This window comes from Sander vitreus, chromosome 5 (genome assembly GCF_031162955.1).
Source record: "Sander vitreus isolate 19-12246 chromosome 5, sanVit1, whole genome shotgun sequence".
Classification (NCBI taxonomy): Eukaryota; Metazoa; Chordata; class Actinopteri; order Perciformes; family Percidae; genus Sander; species Sander vitreus.
Window position 1 is genome coordinate 6,524,857 of NC_135859.1, and position 25,691 is coordinate 6,550,547.

At 42.8% G+C, this 25,691-nt stretch overlaps 2 protein-coding genes across 3 annotated transcripts in view; one reads left to right on the forward strand and one right to left on the reverse strand.

Annotated features, from left to right (window-relative positions):
- ggt1a (gamma-glutamyltransferase 1a) lies at nt 1–12,471 on the reverse strand. The gene is made up of 12 exons (XM_078250235.1): nt 12,281–12,471; nt 12,027–12,157; nt 10,192–10,281; nt 8,845–9,037; nt 7,390–7,550; nt 7,060–7,209; nt 6,476–6,612; nt 5,841–6,028; nt 5,571–5,698; nt 3,797–3,909; nt 3,567–3,680; nt 1–1,058 (listed from the first exon to the last, which is right to left on the reverse strand). The coding sequence occupies exons 1-12, from the start codon at nt 12,451–12,453 to the stop codon at nt 912–914; spliced, it is 1,725 nt and encodes a 574-aa protein (XP_078106361.1). The 5' UTR covers nt 12,454–12,471; the 3' UTR covers nt 1–911.
- Nucleotides 7,079–25,691, forward strand: part of lrrc75ba (leucine rich repeat containing 75Ba) — a 23,702-nt gene continuing 5,089 nt past the window's right edge. The window contains exons 1-5 of one of the 2 annotated variants that reach the window (XM_078250233.1): nt 7,082–7,170; nt 7,360–7,471; nt 17,069–17,792; nt 21,081–21,209; nt 22,338–22,450. In XM_078250233.1, the coding sequence (XP_078106359.1) occupies nt 17,508–17,792; nt 21,081–21,209; nt 22,338–22,450 (527 nt within the window). In that variant the 5' untranslated portion in view covers nt 7,082–7,170; nt 7,360–7,471; nt 17,069–17,507. Of the gene's footprint in view, nt 7,171–7,359; nt 7,472–17,068; nt 17,793–21,080; nt 21,210–22,337; nt 22,451–25,691 lie in introns of both variants that reach the window. The other variant, XM_078250234.1, reaches the window with a different exon arrangement.

Sequence of the window (25,691 nt, forward strand, 5' to 3'; positions counted from 1 at the left end):
ATAACATCTTTGTTCAAAATGTTTAATAACAAGCATGGCAACAAACATGGCATAAGAACAATGCATGTTTAGAAAAATATATCTGCAAATGTATTTTTCAAAATACACTATACATTCACCTAACCTCTACTCGATATTAAACATTTACAATTCTAAAGTAATAGTTTTCACTATATAGAGTCACGGTAGAAAACAACACGGTCAGTTTCCTCTTAATAATGTTCGCTTCAGGATCAACTTACACCAGGAGAACGATTGTGGTATAAAACAGGTGTCCTTATTTTTAATTGGTATAGGTCTAGTTTTTAAATTGATGGTTTTTCACCAGTTTGACATGATAACAACCCCCCCCTCCCTCATTCTCAGACAAATTGTCCAATTATTCACAATAGCTTTTTCCTTAGACAATAAAATAAATGAAAATAGTACATGGACAACCTACAGCCAACTCAGATTCTTACCTAAAAAATACATAGTGATGAAACCTTATCCTTTGCCTAATTATTGGTACTTACTTGGTTGTTTTTAATATGTTGGATACTGTCATATATATATGACAGGTTTATTATATAAAGCAGATGGTGTTTTGGGCTTCCCCAAAACATGCCCAGTAGTGATGATACAGGAATCAAACTAGGTGCAACCTCTTATTTTACTTCAAAACTCAAAAATATAAGGGTTAGGGTTAGAAAAAATGAAATGAAATGCTGAATAATTGAGTTTGAGTAAAAGAGGTTTTGGAATGGAGTCCTTTTCCATGTTTGAGTGAACGTTAAGTGGTGGCTGTGTCTCCATAGCTTAAACACTGCTTTGAGTCTTCAGTGCAGGCACCTTTGTATTGTTGCTCTTCCCGAGTGTCTTTGAGGAGACTGTCCAGACTGAGAGGAGCACAGAAGGCCCTGAAGTCACGGTCAGTACCCGGCTGGATAGCCTCCTTTCCTGGGGTCGGACTCGGCACAGAGACGCTCTCCCTGCCGCACCACCGCTTGGACCACGGAGTCTGGAGTTGGCAGCAGCTGTGTTACATGGTTCTTCTGGACCAGACCATCCACAACACTCTGCCATGGTATCATCATTACACAAACACAAACACACAGAGTCTTTTGCAGCAGGTTAAGGTGTTACTGGTCCATGATAGAGGTCAATAAATTATAGTCATTAATTATGTATTGTGTAATGTTAACATTTCTGATTGTTTTCTAATGTACGCCAAATTATTTACTACCTTTCTGGCAGCCAGCACACTATGAAAATCAACTTGCATGAATCTGAAACTTGGTCGAGATGGGTAATCTATCAAAGAAAACACTCGGTCACCTTTTATTTATTGTCATTGTACAGACCGTCACGGTGCCCAGAGGATGAATCCTAATGACTTTGGTGATCTTGCTTTTCGTCTAGCGCCCACTTAAGGTGGACATTTGTGTTTTTTAGTGAAATAATGTTCACAACTATTGGATGGGACGTCATGAGATTTGTAGTCTCGCTTTGCCAGACCATCCACACGCTGCGGAGCAGAGGAGGTTCTGGCTACTCCACACAGCATTCGGGGATGGGAGAAAAACGTGCTCTGGTTTATTGGAATTCCGTTAAACCAATCACAATCGTCACGGTGCCGCTGCAAAATAGTTGTACAAGAGAAAACTCCAATTGGACTGCTAGTCCAGCTAGCTGTCTCAATTTACTATGCAGAGATCTGAGAAGCAGTTAACCATAGTCCTCATAAATCTACCAGAGTTTAAAATTCCAACAAAAAGGAAAGCGGAAGGAAACGGAAATCGGCGAAAAGACCGGCGGACATTCATGTCCCCCTAGCCTGGGAACCAGTAAAATCTGTGAGCTCATGTTTGAATCCCCACTTCAAGCCGGCCAGACCCTGTCCGGGCCAATCGTAGGCATTTATCTCATGGGTCGAGTTTGAAATGATGACTGACAATTTGCAGAGCCTTCGTGCTTGGCGCAAAATACGTAATTGCGTCAATTTTGGCTCTCACGCCTGGGACACTACAGCGAACATAAAGATAACTTAGTCCATACCGGAATCCCAATCTATTCAGGTCCTATCCCCTGACCAATGGGCTATCCTGACCCTAACCGGCCAAGCTCAGTGCCACATTATTATGAATCCCCCTTTCTTTCTTAGCAAGACCCACCCTGCATAGCATTCAAGCGCTAGGATTGGTCAGGCGTCGATGCTCTCATCAGGTACCGGAACCTGAAATGTTCAGGTCATATCCCCTGACCAATGGGCTATCCTGACATTAACCACTGGAGGTCAGTGCCTAACCTCAACCAATCAGGCTGCTACACAGGGCGGGTCCTGCCAAGAAACCAAGTTGGATTTATACTAACGTGTATATGCCATTCTTGTTAGCTTGTTACTTGTTAGCATGCTAACACTCTAAGAAGGTGAACATGGTTAACATTATACCTGGTTAGCATAAGCAGGTTAACATTGTTGTTGAGCATGTTAGCATACTGACTTTAGCATTTAGCTTAAACAACAGCTAGGCCTAAATGGAGTCGCAGTTTTGTTTACATTTTGTTATGCCTCCCCATTGGCGACAGCCATGGCCGGAGGCAGTACGTTTTTGGGTTTGTTCGTCTGTCCCATTCTTGTGAAAGCGATATCTCAGGACCCCCTGGAGGGAATTTCTTCAAATTTGGCACATATGTCTACTTGGACTCAAGAGTGAACTGATTAGATTTTGGGGGTCCAAGGTCAGGATCACTGTACCATAACTCAAGAATTCCTATGCTAATTATGACATGTCATGCAAATGTCTGATAGGATAAAATGATTAAGTGATGACATTTTATATCCAAAAGATCAACTTGACTGTGACATCATACTGTTCTGCAAAAACACTTTTCTGGCCATTATTCAACGCCATGACTCCAGATCAAAAGGGGACATTATGACCATATTTCACATTTAGTCAAGAATGAATTGGTGACAATAATCTTGGGCGCCAACCTTGAAAATGTTTATGTATAGATCATCTGTGCTGCCAGGTTGAAGATGTGTGTTAAGCATCCATGTTTTGCCCAAAAATACACTTAATACCTTTTATTCAATTCCTTCAAAGTCTTCACTTACATATATTGTATGAGTCTGGACAGACATGGATGTTAACTGCAACTTGACTGGTGGGCGGAGGCATATAACTGCGAGGCAGTAATTCTAGTTTTTTTATTCGAAATGACGTTATCATCCTGTGATAATGCAGATGAGAGCTGGGACTGTTTGTTCTTTGTTGGTGCATCTAGATGCTTAAATACAATCTTAGACAAAAGGCAAATGCATACCTAACAAGTGAATATATTACTAAAGTTAAGGTATGTCTTTCTTCGTCTTCCATGTTTCAAGTCTTTGCAAGTTGATTTTCATACTGACATCAATGGTTGCCTGTTTGTTCGGAAATCAGTCAAAAACACATGGTACGCTTTGAAAAATACTGTAAGTTTGTAGTCAAATTAGTACGTAGTGACTCTTTAACAGCCGTTTAGCCATTTCATATATTTCAGATGTTGTTTTGCGTCCTACGTCTCCATGTGTGACCCACCTTTTCAAAGCCCTGCTCCACTACTGTCATATTTGGGTTGAGCTGATTGTGAACCCGCGGCTCGGTCACAGCTTTCTTTAGGTCATAGTTGAAGAACAAGGAGTTTAGGATGACCTGTTTCAGCCAGAAAAGAAAAATACTTTAAATAACTGTGTGTGTGTGTGTGTGTGTGTGTGTGTCTGTGTGTGTCAGCTGGATGGACAGGATGCGTGTGGATGAATCAGACTTACTAAGGCAGTGGCTGTGGTGATTTTTGTGCCCCCGGACGCTCCTACAACCATTTTCACTTTGTTGTCTTTGTCAAAGATGATAGTAGGACACATGGAAGACAGCGGCCTCTTGCCTGTAACACATAAACAGAATGTGGCTATGACTTCTTAAAGGATAAATGTGTACTTTTTACCTTGTGCTTCAATGGTCCATATGCAGCGTTTTAACAGCCAAAAGGTGTTAATTTGACACATATTTAAAATGTAAACAGAGAACAGCAGTGAGCCAAAGTGGGGGATTGGAAATTAGCTTATCTATCTATAAATTGCAGGAACGTGTGTGTGTGTGTGTGTGTGTGTGTGTGTGTGTGTGTGTGTGTGTTCAAACTTGTGTCAAAGGTGTCTTGCTACGGGCACGAGTAAGTGCAGTGTCAAGTATGACGTTGTCTGGATTAGAAATGCAAAAGATATCGTTAAATATATATCAGTAAAAGAAGCACACTTGGCTTTTGCCGCTGGCCACACCCCCTCTCACACTGCACACTGAGTGAGCACTTTGGCAGCTAAAATGTGACATACACCTCAGACCCACAAAAATGTGCAAAGTACCACTACTTTGGACTGTCTTTGACGTTGAATAAACAAACGACAATTCCCGAATTTAAGGGTGTTTCAGAATCCCACACATGCAAAGCACAACCAGCTACAGACAACAAGTGGCAGACAGAGCGTGATGCCACTTATAGGCAGGCTACCAGACACTGTTTTTGAGTCACATCGTTATCCGTGTTTGGTGGGGAAGGTAACCTGCACGCTACACGCTACACGCAGACGTGCAGAACGCTTTACTACCTTAATACATCCATGTTTACACCAGCGCGGGGCGTTACCGCCTTTGACTCTTTTCCTGCTTCCAACGTTAGCTACATTATTGCTGGATATACCAAACTAACGTTTCTTCACTTTCCTGGAGCACAAGCGGATAGCTGGAAGGAACAATAAGGTTGGCGAAGAAAAGGCGCTACGCTTTTCCTTGTCTATTGTTTCGCTAAGAGGAAACTCAACAAAAAGCCATTTGCCAACACTAAATATCAAACAAAAGCCAGACACTATATAGTATTAAGTTGCTGTGAGCTGTAAGCCTACATTCACCACTTCTAACTAGAGGCAGAATATAAAGTAATCTCGGAGATTATTCCTTTACAGCGCTGTGCAATGCGAGAAAATGTCAGAGCTGAACCGGGCCGACACGGCACTTTTCATCAGACTCACCCCGGGTTAATTAAGTATACTGCTAACTAATAACATTACCGTCGCCAAAATACCCACGTGAATCAAATCCCCTACTTCACCGCTAACCGTCAAGCCACTAAACCTGTATGGAAATTAACACCTCTGCCAAAATGTTAAATTCGTTAACGATCATACGACACAAGACATATCTCTCTCTCTCTCTCTCTCTCTCTCTCTCTCTCTCTGCACACACACACACAAAGTCCGGTTCTGGTGGTTGATGAGCGCAGATAGGTACTGATTAGCTCTCATAACGGGACAGGCACATTTTCAATGGGCACTGCACTAGTTGCTTTAAAAGTTCCTGATGTAGACAAATGCAAGAACAAGTGAAGATAACCTCAGCATCAGCCTCACTAGAGGAAGGGTCATCCTCTTTGTGATTGGGGAAGCAAGGGGTTTAATTCAGAAAAGCAATCATCAACACAGACGTGTGTCCAAAAGGCATAACCTAAACTGGGGGTTGGAGTAACACAAGTGTGATAAATCAGTCCAGCCACACCTGGTTGAATGAAATTGTTGGGTGAAGGAGGGATTCCAAAGCCGTTGGTCATGTACGGAGAGCTGAAGTCGTCCATTTCATCGTTGAAAATGATTCCAGTCGATCGAGACATGACTTTCGAACCAAAGCTGGGGAAATGAAACATCAGCTTTTTAAATCAGAGATTGATACAAAGTCACAGATGATCATCAGCAAAACTGTTTTCTTTCTGACAGGCAGATTCAGGAAAATGTTTTATTCTGAAGGAAAGTCTATTTTTCAACTTGTTACTATAGATTGATGGTGCTGGTGGCCGCCACAGCGCTTCCGTCCTCAGCTATGACCGACAGGTGAGCCGTCCCGTGGTTGTCTGGGACAAAGTAGTCTGGCTCGTAGTAGCTGTCTGGGTGGGTGGTGTCGTCTGTAATTTTACTCCTGATGCCATCAGCAAAGTAGTCTGAGGTCATGTTTAGGAGGAGCTGAGGAGAGCAGAACAAGTCAGTCAGAGCAGACGATCCTGACAGTTTGTCATTAGATTAGATTTTTACTGCACATGAGAAAATACATAATAGATCCGTCAAAAGGGGAACAAGATACATACAGTATATAGTGAAAAATAGAAAATAAAACTAACTGAAATGTGCAGGAGGAGCCAAAAAAAACAAAAATATCAGGTATCAGCTATCCTAGTGTAAGACATTCATTTAAAATAGAAAGTAGTACAAAATATTTTACACAGCTAAAGAAAAGGCATAATGAATCAGGTATTAAAAATATGAATGTTGGATAAATTATGACAGAGAAAAATTATGTATAAAACTGCACAGTAGATAGCAGGCGACGGCTGTGATCATACTGGGTACAGTGAAGCTAGAAAGCTCCGAAATAAAGCTCGGACGTGTAATAATAATAACATTAAGGCTTACATCAGTAATATTGAGATATCGTGGGTCCCCGAGTCTGCTCCTCTTGGCATAGGCAAAACGAAAAGCCTCTAGGATCCGATGGTACGTCAGAGTCTTTTTCTCTGCCGTAGACACGCTTGTGTCTGTGAAGTTGTACCCTGCAAAATAATCACAGGAAAGACATGTCTGCAGCACATGAAGAATCATATTTTTCGGCCTAATCGGGTAATGATTCTTCTCCATGATTGTTGCTAAAAACCCATTTCAGTCAGTGGTAGGTCACTGTGAAATCTCAATTCAAATAACACAAACCCTTTTAGCAATATGAACATGGGATTGTGTTCCTCCAGTTTCATTTATGAACACAATACATCTTATCCCTCATTTGGAATTAATGATGCCACTTTTTATTTAATGCATGACTAAAGATCTCTGCCTGAACAGATGGGGGGGGTTGATGGTGAATTAAATTTGGCAAGCAGAACTGAGTCGCAGCTCTGTTTTCTGCTTCCAGAACAGGCGGAGAAATATTCCAGGGACGACCTGGGGAAACCTGACACCCTTTCTTCTGCATGGCTGCACATGCACTTGGCCAGGCTGCTCACCATCCACTATGTTGAGTATGAGTGCCAGCACAGGGCCACTGGAGGGGGCGTCTGGGACGTGCATGGTGTATTCCCCGAGGTTCAGCTTCAAAGGGTTCTCATTCAGCACAGGTTGGTACTCCAACAAATCATCCAGGGTGATAATGCCGCCTGGAACCAGCACAGAAGTGTGAATTTAAAATGAGGAATAATGCTCAAATGAATGATTGTCATTGTGCTATTTCCATAAAATCTTATAAGAATGAATAACTAGTTTGGGTTCTATAATGGGAAGTTTGGTTCTATTCACTATCTCTAAAGACGACAATGAAGAAGAAAACAACATAAGACCTGCAGCCTGGATGTCCTTGACGATGCTCCGTGCCATCGACCCGTTATAAAACACATCAGGCCCCTCCTCTGCTATCCTTTGGTACGTGTCGGCCAGCTTTGGAAATTTAACAATATCGTTTTCCTTCAGTATTTTTTTTTGAGAATCACAAAACACCTCACTGGAAGATGATAAAAGAAAAATAAGTAAACCAGTTAAATTGTAGAAGTGTTTAAGTCTGTAGAAAATTAAAGGCATTACCAGTAGATTTGAAAATGTCCTGCTTTAGCGCCCCCTGTGGATATATTAAAGGAGAAATCCGGCGCAAAATGAACCTAGGGGTTAATAACACGTGTACCGAGTCAACCGTTCTCTGGGATGTGTTTTCATGCTAATCAAATGTGACCAGTTTTAGCGCAAACCGCTAATAAGCTTATAACGCTAGTCGTCGGGGCACGGATAAAGTAAAAAGAAATCGCTATTTCTATACCACTAACAAGGCTCAAAATGGCACCACACTTCCACGGTAGCGTAATGAGGGTCCCTACATGTAAACCGAAGCATTGAGAACTTTGTAAGTGTACAGACAGTTTATTAAAAAGTAGTACAGGCGGGCGCCATCTTGGGAAAACAGTCACGATCAGTCAAACGACGAACGCCGTGTAACCAGTAACCAGTAACATAGCTCAAGCACGGCGTTTGACTGATCCTAACTGTTTTCCCAAGATGGCGCCTGCCTGTATACGCGAACGGTAACCCTAACCCTTGAGCCTTGTTAGTGGTATAGAAATAGCGATTTCTTTTTACTTTATCCGTGCCCTGACGACTAGCGTTATAAGCTAATTAGCGGTTTGAGCTAAAACTGGTCACATTCGATTAGCATGAAAACATATCACAGAGAACGGTCAACTCGGTACACGTGTTATTAACCCCTAGGTTCATTTTGCGCCGGATTTGTCCTTTTAAGAGATGTAGATACGGCATCTCCAGTCAACCTTGCTGCCAATTTCTTTCAGTGGACACTCGCGGTACTGCAACTAAAACATCCCCTTGCGGCCCAAAAATCAATTTTCATTCAAATGAATGGCCGCCATCTGGGAGTACACTATCCACTTTTTGTAATACATCCATGGAAGACTGGAAATGGGGGAAAAGGATAGCTTGCTTCTGTCCAAAGTTTAAAAAAAAATGCATGCAAGTACTTTGTCCCCGTTTCCAGTCTGCATGCTATGCTATGCTACTCTAAGCTAACCATGTCCTGGCTGTAGCGTCATATCTAATCTTCTCATCTAACTCTTGGCAAGAAAGAGAAAAAGAGTATTTCCCAAAATATCAAACTATTCATTTTAAGTTGTCATTGTAAATTAATGGACAAATTGTCATACCAAATTCAAGTCATAAAATTATAAAAAGGCAGCAGAGTCAGTGAAGCCAGTAGCAGCTGGTATTTTCTGCCTTTAATTGTTCATCCTCACCACATGTTGGCGTCTCTTTGAATGGAATCTTTGCTCTTGAAGATGGCATGAGCCAAAGCTTTTCCTATAGGAAATCCATTTCGAGCCAAGGCGATGCTGGGCTCAAACAGGTCTTTCCATGGCAGCCTGCCATGCCTCTTGTGGGCCATCTCGTAACCGCGGATCTCCCCGGGAATGGCTATGGACAATCCACCTGTCATGTAGAAACAGCAGTACCACTATTATGAAGCTCTTTCTCTCTGTCCACTGTCTGACTGGAGGACCAGCACACTAAGAAAACACTGTGCGACTTCTATAGATGCTACAGTGTTCAGTACATACAGTTATTTTATGTTTATGTAACCAGCAGCAGGGGCAGGGGAAGATATAGCAAGGTCGGTAAGGATGATGAAACACTTCAGAGATCCTGGATGGATAGATTTGAGACGAGAACATTTATCATCTCTAAATTCCTCTCCAGCTCTTGATACAACATTACAGTCGAGTTATAGTAGCTGCAATAGTCAGATCTGCACTGAGTATAGACTGTAAAAATATTAATGGATGGAAGCTCCGGGGTCTGATAATGAAGTCAATGCAGAAGTGCCTTAAACCTGCATTCTATCCAATTTCCAGCAGGGGGCGACTCCACTGGTTGCAAAAAGAAGTCTGTTTTTATAGAAACCTATTAAAAATGACCCCAGTTATCACTTGATTTATTACCTCAAACATTTTCATAATGAGTTTATGGTCTCAATCACTAATGATGTTCATTTAGAAAATTATGGTCCCATTTATTTTAAATTTGACGATGAAGCTACACGCCGACCTGTCAATCAGGACAGAGGCTTAGCATTGCTAACCATGGCACTATGTACATTCAAATAGATGTGAACTTGTTTTTGGGTGTGTTTTTTTATCTCAAACTTTGACTCTATCACTGTGTGTTTTCACTTCGTCAAAGTTCAGTTTTTGTCGCCTAAAAATGTCATGTTCAGCGCTTTGCCAACCAGACTAGATAGCTACCGCTAGCGTTAGCTGTTAACTTAAGGAAAGGTTTGCCGATTTACTGTGTACTGTCGTACATTCAGATGAATGGCGCCAATACCCGGAGGTCCGTGTTAACCCGCCGGATGACTCGCTTCAGAAGGGTTGAAAATTGGCAACTTTCCCTCTTTAGCGTTTCGCTTAGCACAGCGCCTTTGCAATCATAACCAACACTGGCTTGGCCACGTCATCCCCCCCCGCATCACCCTCTTGCCCAAAAATCGCCACATCCGGTTTAAAAATACCAAGATGGCTACAGCCAAATTGCCAAACTCGACTCGACCTGGGAAATACTCCAACAGCTCGAGGCTAATAGCCTACCTGTACGAGAAAGCTTGGTATTGTTGCCAAACATATCTTCAGTGGCGTTCATCGGCGCCGTCTCCCTCGCATCGATGGTTTCCACCTTCCCTATTGAGCATAAAATAAGGTCAGATTGCTACTTGTGTTTTTTGCTTTTGTTGAGAAGTTATAACTAGGGTGACCAGACGTCCCGGTTTGACCGGGACAGTCCCGATTTGACCGGGACAGTCCCGATTCTGAGTTGCGTGTCCCGAGTCCCGATGCTAAAATGTCCCGGTTTACACCAACCACTATGAAATTGTCCCGGTTGTCAGCGATTACATAGCCGACGTGGTCTTATTATAGCCCGATCATTAACTAAACCCATGTAGAAAGACTAATAAAGCGTCCAGCGTATGATTTTAACAATGTGTGTGTGTGTGTGTGTGTGTGTGTGTGTGTGTGTGTGTGTGTGTGTCAGTCAATCGTAGCGGTCTGCGTCAGCCAGCTTTACAATGTGTATTTGTTAACATTGCATCAACAATGCCTCTTCTTATCTGTCTCGTTTTAACCAGTCCCTCCAGGTCCGCTGGAAAGTCAGCGGACGAGCGTTGGAAATGTCCTCGCATTTCAAAAGCAGGGAGATTCCGCTCAAAAATGTAGGTCTCCTTTGTCAGTTCGCCATGTGTCTACCGGGCACAAATGCCACCGTTGAACGGATCTTTTCGCTCATGAACAACACATGGACTGACGAGAGGAACCGCATGACCATTCCCACGTTAAAGACGCTACTCGTCACACGGGCCAATTTTTCTGACACCTGTGCACAATTTCACAGTAGGCTTTCAGCCAACAAATTGATTCTTGAGCAAATTCCCTTCCTCTAACAAATACTGTATACGGAATGAATATTTCCGATAGGGAAGCTGTCTGCTTTATCAAATGAGATTACATTTGTGTGTGTGCGTGTGTGTTGTTGGTTAGAATAACACTTTACGGTAAGGGTACGTGAATTATCATGAATTCATGCATGAATTAATTGATGTAGGCCTATGTATTATTATGCATTATGTAATTAATGATTCATGTGTTACTGCATTCCTTAATATCCCATGAATCATCAGGAATTGACATGTTCATAGTCATTGTTCATACATGAACAACACAACGAAAGCATTGATCATGATTATTTATTTTTCTGCAAAAAAATGTGGTCATCACTGCGCAAATTCTGATTTGAACACAACTTGTGCATAATGATGTACCCACCTTACCTAATGCTTTAGTTGATGTGTTGTTCATGCATGAGGTCATGAATGAGAGGCTATGAACTCATGTCAACTCCTGATGATTCATAAGATATAAAGGAATGAAGTAATGCACAAATCATGAATTAATTCATGCATGAATTCATAATTCATGTACCCTTACCGTAAAGTGTTACCATAACTTTAGTTCAAGCCTGTGGCAGCAGTTCCAAATAATTTGTTTAGTGCCATGCAATGATAAATACCTTTTCACAAAGGTTTTCACAAGTTCAGTGGGTGCATTTTCCAAAAGAATGCTTTAATTCTGAAAAATAAAGTTGGTCCCACACGGAACTCACTCAATGTCTTTTAATATTATTTCTTAGATATGTAGGCTACATACCAAGAAAATTCATGAATATTAACTGAGATATCCCATTATGTTTTGAGCAGTAGGCCTATGTGTGCTGTTGGCAAAATTGTCTGTGTCTATGTCTGACCTGGGCTGGCACATGTTCACGTTAAAAAGCGTGTGCGTGCACGAGCACCACGGTCACGCGCGAAGTGTCCCCGTTTTAGTTCCGGGAAATATGGTCACCCTAGTTATAACCAATGATGCACACTCACCTGTGGAAGCGTCATAGATGACAAAGAAGAGCCCTCCCCCGATGCCCATGCTGTGAGCGTTCAAAAGGCCGACACATAGCAAGGCAGCAATGGAAGCATCCACGGCAGAACCGTTTTTCTTCAAAATGTCCCTGAAAACACAAAAATACGACAAATTAGTAGAAGCCGGCACTCGCATATGCACATGCAGAAACTTGCATTACACTAGCATACTACTGTATGTCACAAGTCTGAGAGCATCAGAGTCTTCTTACCTCCCCACTTCTGAACACTTTCCAGCATCGGCAGCCACAGCAGCCTTTGAGTAGAAGTGGTCCATGGGGGGAGGAATGTTTTTCTTCCCCAAGCCCATGAACACCCCCAGGAACAGGCTCACTGCAGCCACCAGAAGGACCACCAGACCAGCAATCAGGGACTTCCCAACCATTTTCCTGCACCGGGGAAAATCAACACCTCACAGTCAGACACAATCCTTCAGCTCAGAAACAAGAGTGTCCTCTGCTCCAAACAGCACCTATCATTTTCAGAGTGGTAGCCAAACCTTTACATGAATAACAATGGGGGAAAAAAGGCGCATCATATTTTCTTTCTGTGAAAGGGAGAGCAGAAGGTTCACGCACCTGTGGTGTATTTGCACAGATAGATGGAAAATATTGGACAAAATGAGGAGAGAAGAAGGGGGTTGGCTGCCTGAGTGTGTGTCAGCAGTAATGACAAGGTGTTTACAATGACCAGCTTTACTCATTGGTGATGCTGTGAACATGATGTGTCATATTAACACATGTGTCATACTAGATAATAAGCATGTGCTTCATTTGGACATGTTTTTGAAAGTTTACAGACAAAAATGGACAACAAGAGAGAAATGTACATAGATGGAGATGTGAACAGGAAGGGTAACGAAAGCTTTCTTCTGTAACCAATTTATGTTTGACCTCTTGGGAACATTAGCACCGAAGCAAAAAGGTTTGAAATTCTTGCACGTTCAATAAAAAATGTTTTTTAAACTAGATGTCACTTTTTCAAATGATGGATGCCTCCCTTTCCTCACTTTGAAGAGAAACTCTTGAGGTTTTTTTTCTAGTCCTCTATAACTTTCCATTTGGCTCTGATATCAATCCTCCAGGCTAAGTGAAAGTGAGAGAGTGATCTGTTTACAGATGCCAGCAGCAGCATTCATCCCTGGACTGCGTGACTGGCTCAGGCGGCAGCGTTGCCATGCTCAGTAGCCGTGTCGCAGTCTATTTGGCTTATTCTGCAGGCATCCTCGGAGCAATTGAGATGCCTGAGCCTTTGCCCAGCAGCACAGGTCCTGGTGACAGAACCCTCTCAACAGCAAATACCCTTCTGTGGTACCTCCGCTAGTCCAGCCACACTCCTGTTGCTGGGCCATACTGATAAAGCACTGTCAAAGGAGGCTGTGGGCTGCCACTGCTGCTGTGATTGTGTCCAAATCTAATCACTACTATCCTGTTCTGGATCTCCCAGGTTCAGAGCCGCCCCGAGGAAGGGAGTTTATGTAATGGATAGAGCTGATTTATAGCGGAAGACGACAATTACATATCTGTTTGTTGCAGGTCACAAAAGCCCTCCAGCCTTTGTGCACACGTCACTGACACTGCATGGGTGCTGTTTTATGAAATATCAGCTGGAGCTGGTTCATATTTGTATCCCTCAGCTAGAGGCCTATACGTTTCATTTTGACTTTGCTGGGAGGGGTACAGTCCCACACACCGCCGTCTCCCTCCAATTGTTTTCACATAATAAAAGGGGAAGGTGTGTCTGCGCCTCTATACTCTGCAACAAATCAGATCACGCACTGCTGTTGTTCCTCGTTGGCAGGTGAAACGCAGCCTGCAGAAACACTTACAGCAGAGAGATGGCCTCAATGGGAATGGAGGTGATGTCATGTGTTTTTATCGGTGGCTGCAGTCCTTTAATGATAGGGAGTCATAGACAGACTCTGTTGCGTGTGCTGCGACTATGAGTTGGAAATGCAGCTTCTTCTTTCTACGCAGTGATGGACGAATGTGTTTTTCGATGTATTGCGTGGATGGCTGGACGGTGAAAGAAAAACGTTTTCTATCCCATGTTCCCTAGTCTCGCATTAGGTCTGGCTAGTCCACACAGCATTCCGGGATGGGGGGGGGAAACGTGCTCTGGTTTATTGCCATTTCTTAAACCAATCACAAACGTCTTGGGTGGTGCTAAGCGCCAGATGGAGCCACAGTGCCACTGCAAAAAAAAAAAAATGGCCTCGAGAAGGAACTTGTTTTGGTGGAACATGTGTACGTTCAAAAGTTGTTTTAGTCGTGCAACAGAAAACTCAGATTGGACAGATAGTCTAGCTAGCTGTCTGGATTTACCCTGCAGAGATCTGAGGAGCAGTTAACCACAGTCCTCACAAATCCACCGGAGTTTAAAATTACAACACAAAGAAAGCGGAGGGTAACGGACATCCAGCAGCACCGGAACAACCCCAGAAGTGTATATATATATATATATATAGACTACATGTTCCCAAACTTTTTTGCTTGTGAACCCTTTAAATAAAATTGGACATCATATAAATTATGATCAGATTTTTTTTTTTCCAAGTATTTTGGGGACATTTTTGTCTTCATTTGATAGTCGATGGTCGAGAGGTGACGGAAAATGAGGGAGAGAGATGCAACAAAGGTCCCTGACCAGACTCGAATCAGGGACGTTGGCGGTTCTTGGTCAGCGTCTTAACCCCTAAACTATGGGGACACCATCATTTTATCAATGCTTTGCTGCTTCCAGTTGCTCTGCATGATTGTTTTATTTGTACAATTATTTAATTTGTTTTTCATCTTTTGATTGTTTTGTTGTATAGTACACTTATACAGTTATGTCTATAGCATTTGTTGTAAAAATGAGTTACTTGATCAGCATTGCCTGGAGAGTCAAAGCACTGACAAAACAAATTAGTAGCATCGGGCTGATAGATTAAATGAAGGGGCCAGGCAATCATAATTCCAACATCTAGGAAAATATGCAGCAGCAGGCCCGGGTCCAGGGAGGATATCGTGCAACCAGGGGAAATATTTGTTAGAGAGCATCAACCGCCCTGCTCCACTAAACAAGTGGACGCCTGAATCATAGCAGAAAATAAGGTCAAATCAGGATCAAAGTCCTTAAGGCCACAATGATGGGACCTACAAATAGAAACGCGCTGCATCACAATCACAACCCTCTGTTTGATGAGACTGAATCCCATGAAGAAGAAAAGCTATGTTTATGTTTACGATAATATTTAATTTCCGAAAGTGCAGGTGTGGAGGCTGCTGTGAAATATCTGAACTGAGAGCTGTCTCTTGTGCAGGATGCATAACAATACTAATGCCCCCCCTCCCTCCCCATCAATGACCCTTTAGGGTCCCTAGAGCACGATACCGATTCATATGACAGAAACACACTCCGAGACATGGATGTCGTTCAAAGAATGACAATGACTGAGTCGGGTTGTGACCGGTGCAAACAGGATTTGGCGACTCGTGCAGTGGCTGACTGACAGCATGCATACCAAAAGACAAATTCATATTTTTACAGGGCCAATGGCAAAGCACATATTTAGACAACTGGGGGAAAAAAGACCAATTTTCAGTTCATCTGAAGGATAGGAAACATGGGCTACCCCTCAGGACTCAAACACAAGCTGAGCGTTTTCATGTCTAGTCACTTGGAGGACTTCAGCATGGGTTATCAGGTTGTGCATTGGACATGGTCGCATGGTTGCCTAAAACAGTGGTTCCCAATGTGTGGGCCGGGGACCCCCAGGGGTCCTTAACCCTTGTGTTGTCTTCCTGTCAACCTTTTTTTTCGACGTTTTTGACGCCTTTTTTTCACAGTACCTTTTAGCTTTTTCCAACGTTTTAAATTGTAAAATTTTTCTTCTACACATTTTCAGCGCTTATTTCTACGTCCCGTTTTTTCTGATATAAAACAAAAATTAAAAACGGGTCAATGTGACCCGAAGTCAACACAAGGGGTTCCAGGGGTCCGCAGAAAAGAGGGGAATAATTAATTTTCACTATAAGGCGAGGCAGCTTTATTTATATAGCACATTTCAGAATCAAGGGAATTATAGATACATAATTATACATAAAACACTAAAGAGCAGTTAAAACCAATTAAAGAGAAAATAAAAGCAGCTCAAATAGAATAAGACCGGTATAAAATACAAGAATAATAATTACAGTGATGATTATGAGACCAGGTTCCATTCAGCCCAGGGTTATTTGTTCTGGGAGATGGGTCAATCCTAAATGGGATGGATAAGCACATACGTAAGAAGCTGGGTCCTCCAGACTAGTTTAATGGTAGCCAGACAGATTCTTTTAAGAGGATGGAGGAATGAAGGGGTGCCGTCAATCCAGGAGTGGGCTTGTGAGATGGCTAAGGGTGGCGGCGTTTGGAAAGATGTCATACAAACGGTTTTCCAGGTTGGATGTCTATACTAGAAAATGGGGAAAGTACCTGAGCTTTCTGGAGGGCTCCTAAGAAGCTTTGTGCTGGGGAGAGAAGTGTATGATGGGCTTATGGTGTTATTATGTATACATATGTTTACTTGGTTTATGGTTTATTGTCTATTTTGTTACTATTTTGTTGTATGGTCTTGAATATTGTAGTTGCTGTGTCATCTTTTCTTGATTTTTGTCTGGGTGAGTGGGGGGATGTTCATGTTGCGAGTTGTATGTTTTGTATGTTGTTATAAATAAAAATTGTTAATCACAAAAAAGAAATGAACTTTTTTCTTTTTTTTTCTTCAGATTCCATCCATAAGTAACACAATAACTGAGAATGTATGACTCTTTTTGGTCATGGGTTTCATACACTCTGTAATAAAACATCTAAAAGCAAAAATCCTATCAGAAGGGGGACCCTGGGACAAAAATATTATTAAAAGGGGGACCGTGGTCTAATGTGTGTCAGTTTAGGGGTCCTTGACGTGAAAAAGTTTGGGAGCCACTGGCCTAAAACAACACTGACATCGCATCTTTTATTCTTTCGTGTTGCAGAGGGGAATTTAAGCCTGGGAGGAGAGACGCGTAACGGGAACCGGATGCAGCGATTGGTCGGACGCTCCACGTTGTTCCAACCTAAACAGCAGCGTAAAGCCGAGACGGGCCGGAAGATGAAGCAGTCGGAGCATCCTCATCATCCGAGCCAGGCGCACGTAGCCGGCGGTGAAGGAAAACATTTTTTTTTCTAAAAAAATAAAAATCTAAATAGCAACGTGCACGTTAGAGTGGTCATAAATCAGCCTGTCGAGGGAAAGTGTGTGTGTGGTTGTGCACCGGATCCAGACAGCTACGCAGCGCCAGACAGCACGGCGCTGTTTTCTACCATCCACTGATCAGGAGCATCTGAAAAACGGATCATGGGTTTGTCCGCTTTGTAATATTGTCTGCGCTACAACATAAACGCCGCCTGCGTCTGTAGAAAAACAACAACACCATGGGTTCCAGACTGAGCAGGCAGAGCAGCTTGGACAATGAGAATTTCTCCAAAAAGCGACGCAAGCTTCTAGATAGCACCGGAGAGAGCGAGTGCAGGGGCAGCCGAGGCGGAGGGGACTTTCTGTTTGCGCTGATGCTGAAATCGGACAAACTGCCCGGGATGCTGCGGAGGACCAACCACAGCCCGTACGTGAGGCGAGTGGCGTGGATCAAAGAGATCCAGAAGCTGCTGCGGGACCACAGGATAGAGCAGGCAACCAACGTGCTCAAACTACTGAGGAAGGTAAGGAGAAAGTGCACGCAGCATCTCGGCCTGAAGTCAGACCTGTTTACACGCGCACTGCTGTTTTAAGCATGCTCTGATGCTCGTGCGGTCGTATCCTCAAAACACCCCAAAGCAACAGATGGAGAACAAGCAGAGCAGGTGTGTGTGTGTGTGTGTGTGTGTGTGTGTGTGTGTGTGTGTGTGTGTGTGTGTGTGTGTGTGTCTACGCACTTTAATGTGTTCTGCAAGTCCCAAATCTTGCAGTGCAGCCTATGCTCTGCACCTTCTGACCTCTGACCCTAGCCCTCCTACCCCCATCTGCGTGCATGGCCTCGCTGCTTCGGCAACTGCCAGAAGCATTTGTTTTGATAGAAATTACGCAACAGATTGGGCAGAGTGTTGCACCTGTGACACAAGTTGTTTCAGTGGCAGACAGAGCCGTGACTCACATGAGTGTTCACTCTCACTGTGGGTAAGCCGCTTCCTGTTGACTTTTGATTGATAGGATATGCACTCTAAATGAGGAAATGGTCAAACTGTCATTGCATTATCCTAAATGGCATTGTCTTTGGATGGGATCTGGATATATATATGGATACAGATTCCACAAACACAAACAGAGGCCCATCCCCTCCTCCACCATCCTCTCCCTACTCCATTTGCCCTTGTTTGTTCCACTATGTATGGCCAGCGTCTCATCTCTCCTCAGGCTGTTCCATTAGAGCGACTCCATCCCTCTCCACTCCTAATGTCTCTCTCTCTCTCTCTCTCTCTCTCTCTCTCTCTCTCTCTCTCTCTCTCTCTTTCTGAATGAATGAATGTCAGAAAAACAATATTGCCAAAACATCAGGGATAATAAGATGATAAAAATACATACATACAATTCACTGAGTAAACTAAAATATATAATTTAAAACCAAAAACAAGAAAAAAAACAACAGTATGTTAATATAAAATTGTAAGTGTAAAATGTAAGAAAGAAAACAAAGACAAAAAAACATGTCTGTCTCTCTCTCTCTCTCTCTCTCTCGCTCTCTCTCCCTCCCTCTCTCGCTCTCTCTCCCTCCCTCTCTCCCTCTCCCTCTCCCCCTCTCTCTCTCTCTCTCCCTCTCTCTCTCTCTTTGATAGACTGCTCCAGCAGCAACAGTGTTAAACCCTGGAGTCCTGTATTTCCCAATACAAAATATTATTCTTCTCCAAAAGGATTTATTAACTCTATTAAAAAAAAAAAAAAGGTCACAGAAATGAAATTCTACACCGCTTACTTGCACATTGCTTTTCGTGTGAAAAACTTGTGACTTTTGGTGATATTCATAGAAGAATTACTAATGATTTGTATGGCTAATAAAGAGCTATAAAACTCAAAGCCAAAAACACAGCCGTTTTTATTCTTTTCTTAAAAGATTTAGTTGCAGTGTATTTGATGTTGTCTTCCTTGACCGTGACAATAGTTACAAGTAGGTATTGTAGTCCTGACCTAGGACAGTGGTTCCCAAAGTGGGGTCCGTGGACCCCCAGGGGTCGATGAGCGGTTCCAGGGGGTCCCCAGCATAACGGGAAATCTTTTTTTGTTACCATAATTAATCACTATAATTCCATCCAAAAGTAACACAGTGACACAATGTATGACTATTTTGGTCATGGGTTTCATACACTTTCTGTAATAAAATCCGATCAGAAATCTTATCAAATGGGGGTCCATGGTGAAATTTGTGTCTGTTTAGGGGTCCTTCACGTGACAAAGTTTGGGAACCACTGACCTAGAATATGTAACACTGAGTATACTGAGTAAAGGATGTTGCATCCTAATCAGAGGTTTGTTTTTAAATCCGTTTCTCACCTGGCTGCTGTGGGATATGTAGCACTTAAAGCTTTGTAAAATAATATGTAGGTGCATGGAAGATGTGACAGCAGCCTTGGCAATCCCATTTGTTTGCTTGCCCTCAGGTGCCCCTCTGTCTTTTAGCTGTCGGCCAATCCAGCGTTAATTACTCTGAAGCCGAGAAGATAAACTGGCCGGTCACATGGGACATGGGCTCGCTCCTTTTTAAATGAGCTCCACTCTTATGAAATGAGCCTTACTTTGCCTTTCCTCGCAGCATTTGCAGGCAGATATCTGAGAGATTCTGCTCTCTGAATTCAAAAGGCGTTTGTGGCAGATTTAATTGATGCGTAACAGTGAGCCCTGCTCCTGATTTGAAAAAAAGATCTGAGCTCTGCTGCAGATATGGGGAAGGATTCATGGCTTCACGCCGCGCTCACACATGACAATTGATCGTGTCTAAACTAGATATTTTTATACCTTGTTTCTCAGAACCCCCCCCCCCTTCCCGCTTTGGGTTCAGTCTGTGTTTACTGTAGCCCTTGTTAAAAGGGGAGCCAGTAATGTGGAGCTGCCAGCCTCCCACTCAAACTCTATATTACAATCAATGCAGATTGTGTTCGAGAGAAAAGACGTGTCCAGGTGTGTGCTCACAGTATGTGCCTGTCTCAAAGGGTTGGCTTCCCTTATTAAAGTTGCATGGGCTGTATAAGTGCTTGTCATCGTTTGCCTCGTTAGGACCTCGAGGATGGACGTGTTGATGGAGGCGCATTTACACGGCTACAGCGCTGCTTGTCTCACCGCACTCAAAAGGTCATCTGAAATCTCTTATTTTCAGTCGCTTTGATTTATTTTTATTTGTATGAGGTGAAAGGAATAATAAACCAAGATATAAATATAAAAAATACCCTAAATGTGGTTAGAGAGATACAAATGTGGTCAAAATAGCATACAGCCAGGGGATTAAGTGCTTTTTTTCCAGAAGGGGTTTGAAAATAGAATACTCTCCTCATAGTTGAGGATGTATAGTCCAGGAAATCGCCTATAAATAACCCAAATCTACAAGTTACATCTGATCAGATTTGGGCCAGGAGTTGTCTTGTTTGTGCAAACGATATACGTGCTGTGGCATGTTGGGATACGCGTGGCTCCGTGCCATGGTGTTATTAAATATGCCAAAACCCTGCGTTCCCTGTGACTCCCCCTAGATCTCCCTTCCCTACTGTAGATGAAAAAGCTTGAATGAATATTTAAAACAAACACTTCTTTTACCTTTCCATCTGGAGTCACATTGCCCTCGACACAGCAGGGCCCTGGTTCCATCACTAATGCACTTTTTTCCTCAGGTCCAAAGTCACACTTTTACTTTTTCACACTTTCAGTTACCTTATTATTATAATTACTGCAGGACGTTTTTAAACAAAAATATAATTTCATCCTCAGCTGTGATTATGATGCCTCTTTCATCTTGTCTGCTTTGGTAGGATCTTGGTTTGGAAGGCGCCTCGCTCAACGACATCTTGTACAAAAACGCTGCCTTCCTCAACCTGGTGGACCCCATCTCACACGAGCTGCTGCTCAGCCTGGCTCGAGAGATGCAGTGTCCTAAGAAGGTCAGCCTACTTTTCTCTTCCTTTCCGTTAACACTCGCAGAGTATCCACAGATCCAAAGCTGGTATTCTGCAAAACAAAGCCGTCCTAAAAAGCACTGACGGTTTCCTTTTTGTTGAATAAAGAGTTCTCACGGTCAATGAAAATCCAATCCGAGGATGTTATCGACTTCTACGGATGGATGAAAGAAATCCTGCAGACACACGTTACTTATGAGCAGCTGGATATAGAAACGGCTGTTTAATTATTATCAATTCCTAGATATATACTGTTGTTTCATTTTCTTTCTGCCATTTAGTTCAATGCAGTTTGCTGCATTTATGGAACTAAGTCTTGAGATATCCCACCTGAAAACTCCTTAAACTGGAGTAACTAGCAGCAAAATTACAAGTCATAAGGAATCCATGAGGAATCATGTTTTGTGCACGGAAAGAAATTCATAGCTCAGTGTCAGTCTCAAGCTCCAACGGTGTATATTACATTTGTTTCGATTGTAGCCGATGGCCACCAGCAGCCACAACATGGCTGATGAACTGAAATGACCAGTGGCAGTGACGAATCTCACCTCTCCTGTGTACTTCCTGTGTTTTCCACACCGATGCACACTGCATGCGATTAGATTTTCTTGCTCCAGCAAGACAGCTAAGTGATGTTTTGTTCAGGAGTAGCTCAAGGTGTCACCAGTTATAACAAACAAATAACCTTTTTTTTTTCTGTTGATGTTAAAGATATTGCGGTACAGGTTGGTACGTTTTAGAAAATGGAAGAAACGTAAAGGGACAGTTCACACCAAAATCAAAAAATACATTGTTCCTACATGAAAACCGCTCACAACCAGGTCTGTGGATTATCTTAAATAACCGGGTCATGATTGCTGGAAAGAGACATTGCTGTTGAGATTTTCAAATGTATTGATAAATAGCACCAAACGTAAGAGCATCAATATGTATTTTTGATTTGGGGGTGAACTGTCCTTTTAAAGCCCAGATAGTGTGAAATAATGAAAAGTAAAGATATTTAGTCTTCCACGCACAAGCAGAAAATCTAACATTGAAAGCTAGTCTCTTTCTTCTGTGCGCCCTTAATATTATTATTATCATTATTTATTTATTTTTTGCTCTGTTCTCCAGGATGCAGACACCATAAAGTCCTCTGATAAGATCTGCAGACAGCTGATCTACCACCTGACCCCGCACTCAAAGTGGCTAAGGCAGAGCATGTCCAGACGGAAATCCCAGGCCTGGTAAGCCCTTCTGTCCAGACATCCAGTGTGTAATAAATCTGCAGCTACGCACAACAGAGAGCAGGGCTCGGCTCCGTGTCCAGCTTTACAGATTTCCATCTTTGTAGCTGACATTGAACTATAGGACGGAGCTGGCCACAGGCTGACTTGAGGGGAACACCATGGTAACCACAGCTGTCAATCATCTTTCTTTTATTAGTGCTAAGATCCGTGAGGTGGATGTGGGTAGCCTGGGCGCTCTCTCTCTCTCTCTCTCTCTGTCTCTCTCTCTCTGTCTCTCTCTCTGTCTCTCTGTCTCTCTCTCTTCAAACGTGGCACAACAACAAATCTGTCCATCTGTTTGCTGAAGAAAAGCTGGGAGGGTTGTGTTATAATGTAATTACACATCGTCTTGAGGAAGGAGGGAATTGCTTTTGATTTGCAAATGATGAATAGAGAATTAGCTTGTCTACAAATAGTTTTGTTTGTGTGTGCCCAGGTGTTGCTCAGTAATTCTATTCGTAACCAGGCTATCGTAGTTCTTTCTTCCATCTTCACATGTAATTGCTTATTCTGCAGCAGGCTATAGACGCTGCAAATAATGCATCCATTTTCCGAGGGGGAAAATAATCTCAGGATTGAGAGGGAGACAGTGTGAACACGGTGAGACGAGACAGGTTCATTATGAGTCAGTCGGAGGTATCAACGCGCAGTATCAGAGGAAAAGCGGAGAAGACATATTCGCAGGGATCAGACACTGTGGAGCTGCACGAGCAGGGCGTTTAACTCAGCCCAGGAGAGGAAAGACACAGGATTTAACCGGCACTGACAGCATCTCTGAAAATGTGCAGATACATACGATTGCTAAATTCCTAGCTGATTTATTTTTTACTTAGTCGTGTTGTTAGCTTCGTAAACCTGCAGAGAGAGAGAGAGAGAGAGAGAGAGAGAGAGAGAGAGAGAGAGAGAGAGACGGTCTGACACTGGCTGAGACAGCAGGAGCAACATGAATCATTAAAACAAAAAAACTACCCTAAAACAGAATATTAATACAGTTGGTGTTGTCAGCTCTGACAGCTTTGTCTGCCGCTGTGTTCACGAACAAACACCCGTCACAGCTAGAAAGAGACGAGACAGGGCCAGGCTGCCGCGCACTGTCTATAGGAAACTTCATTTCTGGGGACACTTTTTTTTTCTGGTTTAGCACTTTTTTAATAGCAGCTGTGTAAGACTTTAAATTCGGACACAAATATTCCCTGGGTGCACAGTTATTTTTCCATGTATTGCTATTAAAGAGAGCCGTACAACTCCGGCTGTAGTGTATTGTAGCCTGGTGCGATCCTGTGGCCATGGGAAGGTTCAGAGGTTGTTTGTGTTAAAACAGTTTTTGGGAAGTAAACTTATTCGCTTTCTTGTTGAAAATGAGAGACGATCAATGGACTCTGGAGGAATAAAATGGTTTTTATTTTAGAGATTATTATTTGGGCTTTTTGGCCTTTAACGGATAGAACAGCTGTAGACAAGGAAAGTGGTGAGAGGGACGACATGCAGCAAAGGGCAGCAGGTTGGAATCAACTTTGGGCCGCTGCGGTAAAGACTGAGCCTTGGAATAGGGGCGCACGCTCAACTGTGAGCTACCAGAGCGCCCCAATAAAATGGTTTTAAAATCAACATTTGTGCTCATACGGAGCAGATCACAGAGGGTGGAGGAAACGGGGATCGCTAACAGCGCTAATGGCAACAGTGCAGACAGAGCATTAGTTAGTGCCATGGTTACCTACTCACTGGGGGCTTTCATGGGAGAGCCGTGCTCATCAGCGGTAAAGGTAACTCTTCAGACCGGACTCAGGCGTAAAAGCAGATAACCTCTGTATGAGTAGCCGCGTAATAAGCCGCGTAATAAGCCCTGTAACAAGCGGGATAATGTTGAGCGAGTCGGCCATTATTGCGAATTAGAACCCCAACAGGGTGAGTGCGTCAGGTCTTGAATCCACCTGAAGGGGTTCATTATTTATCCCTTACAGATAAGGTCTAATCTGTACAAAGAATGTTCTACTTTCAGACAGAGCCAGGCTAGCTGTTCCCCCCTGTGTCCAGTCTTTATGCTAAGCTACGCTAACCGTCTCCTGACTGTAGCTTCATAGTTAGCACATGGACGTGAGATTGGTATCCATCTTCTCATCTAACTCGAAGCGAAAATCTAAGCGATGAAGCTTATTTCCCAAAATGTTGAAATATTCCCTCATCAAATAAAGATTTAACTGTCCACATTACAGGAAAAGCATGTCATAAATATTGTTTTAGGGTGGATTTTACCTCCCTATACCTTCCATCTTTGTTCAGCAGCAGGCAGACTCCCCTAATCTGTGTAAAATGCAACAATCTAACCTCTGATAGGTTTCTCTGTGCTCAGTCCATTTTAATGCCACCGGATTGTTCATCCCTTCATTATCCGGCATTAGCACTGAACACCAGTCGTTCTAAATACCATACACACATTCCTGACTGAAATGCCCCACTGAATTAATGTCTGAATCTCACTAATCCTGTTAATTAATCTAACCAGTTTATTTGGGTTTTGCCAGAAATGTTTTTTTTGACATTTAATGAAAGAGCTTGACAATAAGCTTGATGGAAGCGGTGACCCAGAAATGTTGCCGAGGCGCTCCCAACCTTTAGGGTAATTTCAAGTGAGCGTAAAAACTGCCAACACTTTTGTGACCTTTTTTCTCGTCAATTTTCACACCACTACCTTCCTGTTCCATCAGCCTTTTCTGACCTCACAATCACTTTGTTCCTTTGTCACCTGAACGCTCAGAAAAAGAAAAAGAAACTACAAAGTAGTGACCGCTGCTCTTTGAGTTTCCACATTACTTATCTCCATCGACAAACACATCTTAAAAAGTCAGTTATTCAACGGTTCTTATATTCACTAATAAACATTGTATTATGCACTGTAGCATACTATGCATGGTTAACGCTTCCTCAGGGGCCCATCACTCATTTAAAAAGAAAAGTACAGACTGAGATACAGAAAGTCTCGGTCTCCTCATGTTGGGTTTTTGACCAAAGGTTGTTCTTTTTGTTTTTCTTTTGCGAGGAGCAAATGGACTCCTGGAAAATACTTATTTACAGTTGAAATAAAATATGATTTTTATGACAGCTGTTATCACCCACTCACTCGTCAAGCGCTTCACCTCATCTCAATTAGCATCAGGTAACCCTCCGGACATGAATATTTATGTATATTTATGATAAACAA

Excerpts from the sequence above, each read along its gene's own strand:
- ggt1a (XM_078250235.1), bottom strand. The coding sequence starts at position 12,453 with ATGGTTGGGAAGTCCCTGATTGCTGGTCTGGTGGTCCTTCTGGTGGCT. Across the intron at positions 9,038-10,191 it reads TACCAAGCTTTCTCGTACAG|GTGGATTGTCCATAGCCATT; the intron begins GTAGGCTATTAG and ends TCTACATGACAG. Across the intron at positions 7,551-8,844 it reads CAAAGAGACGCCAACATGTG|TGAGGTGTTTTGTGATTCTC; the intron begins GTGAGGATGAAC and ends ATCATCTTCCAG.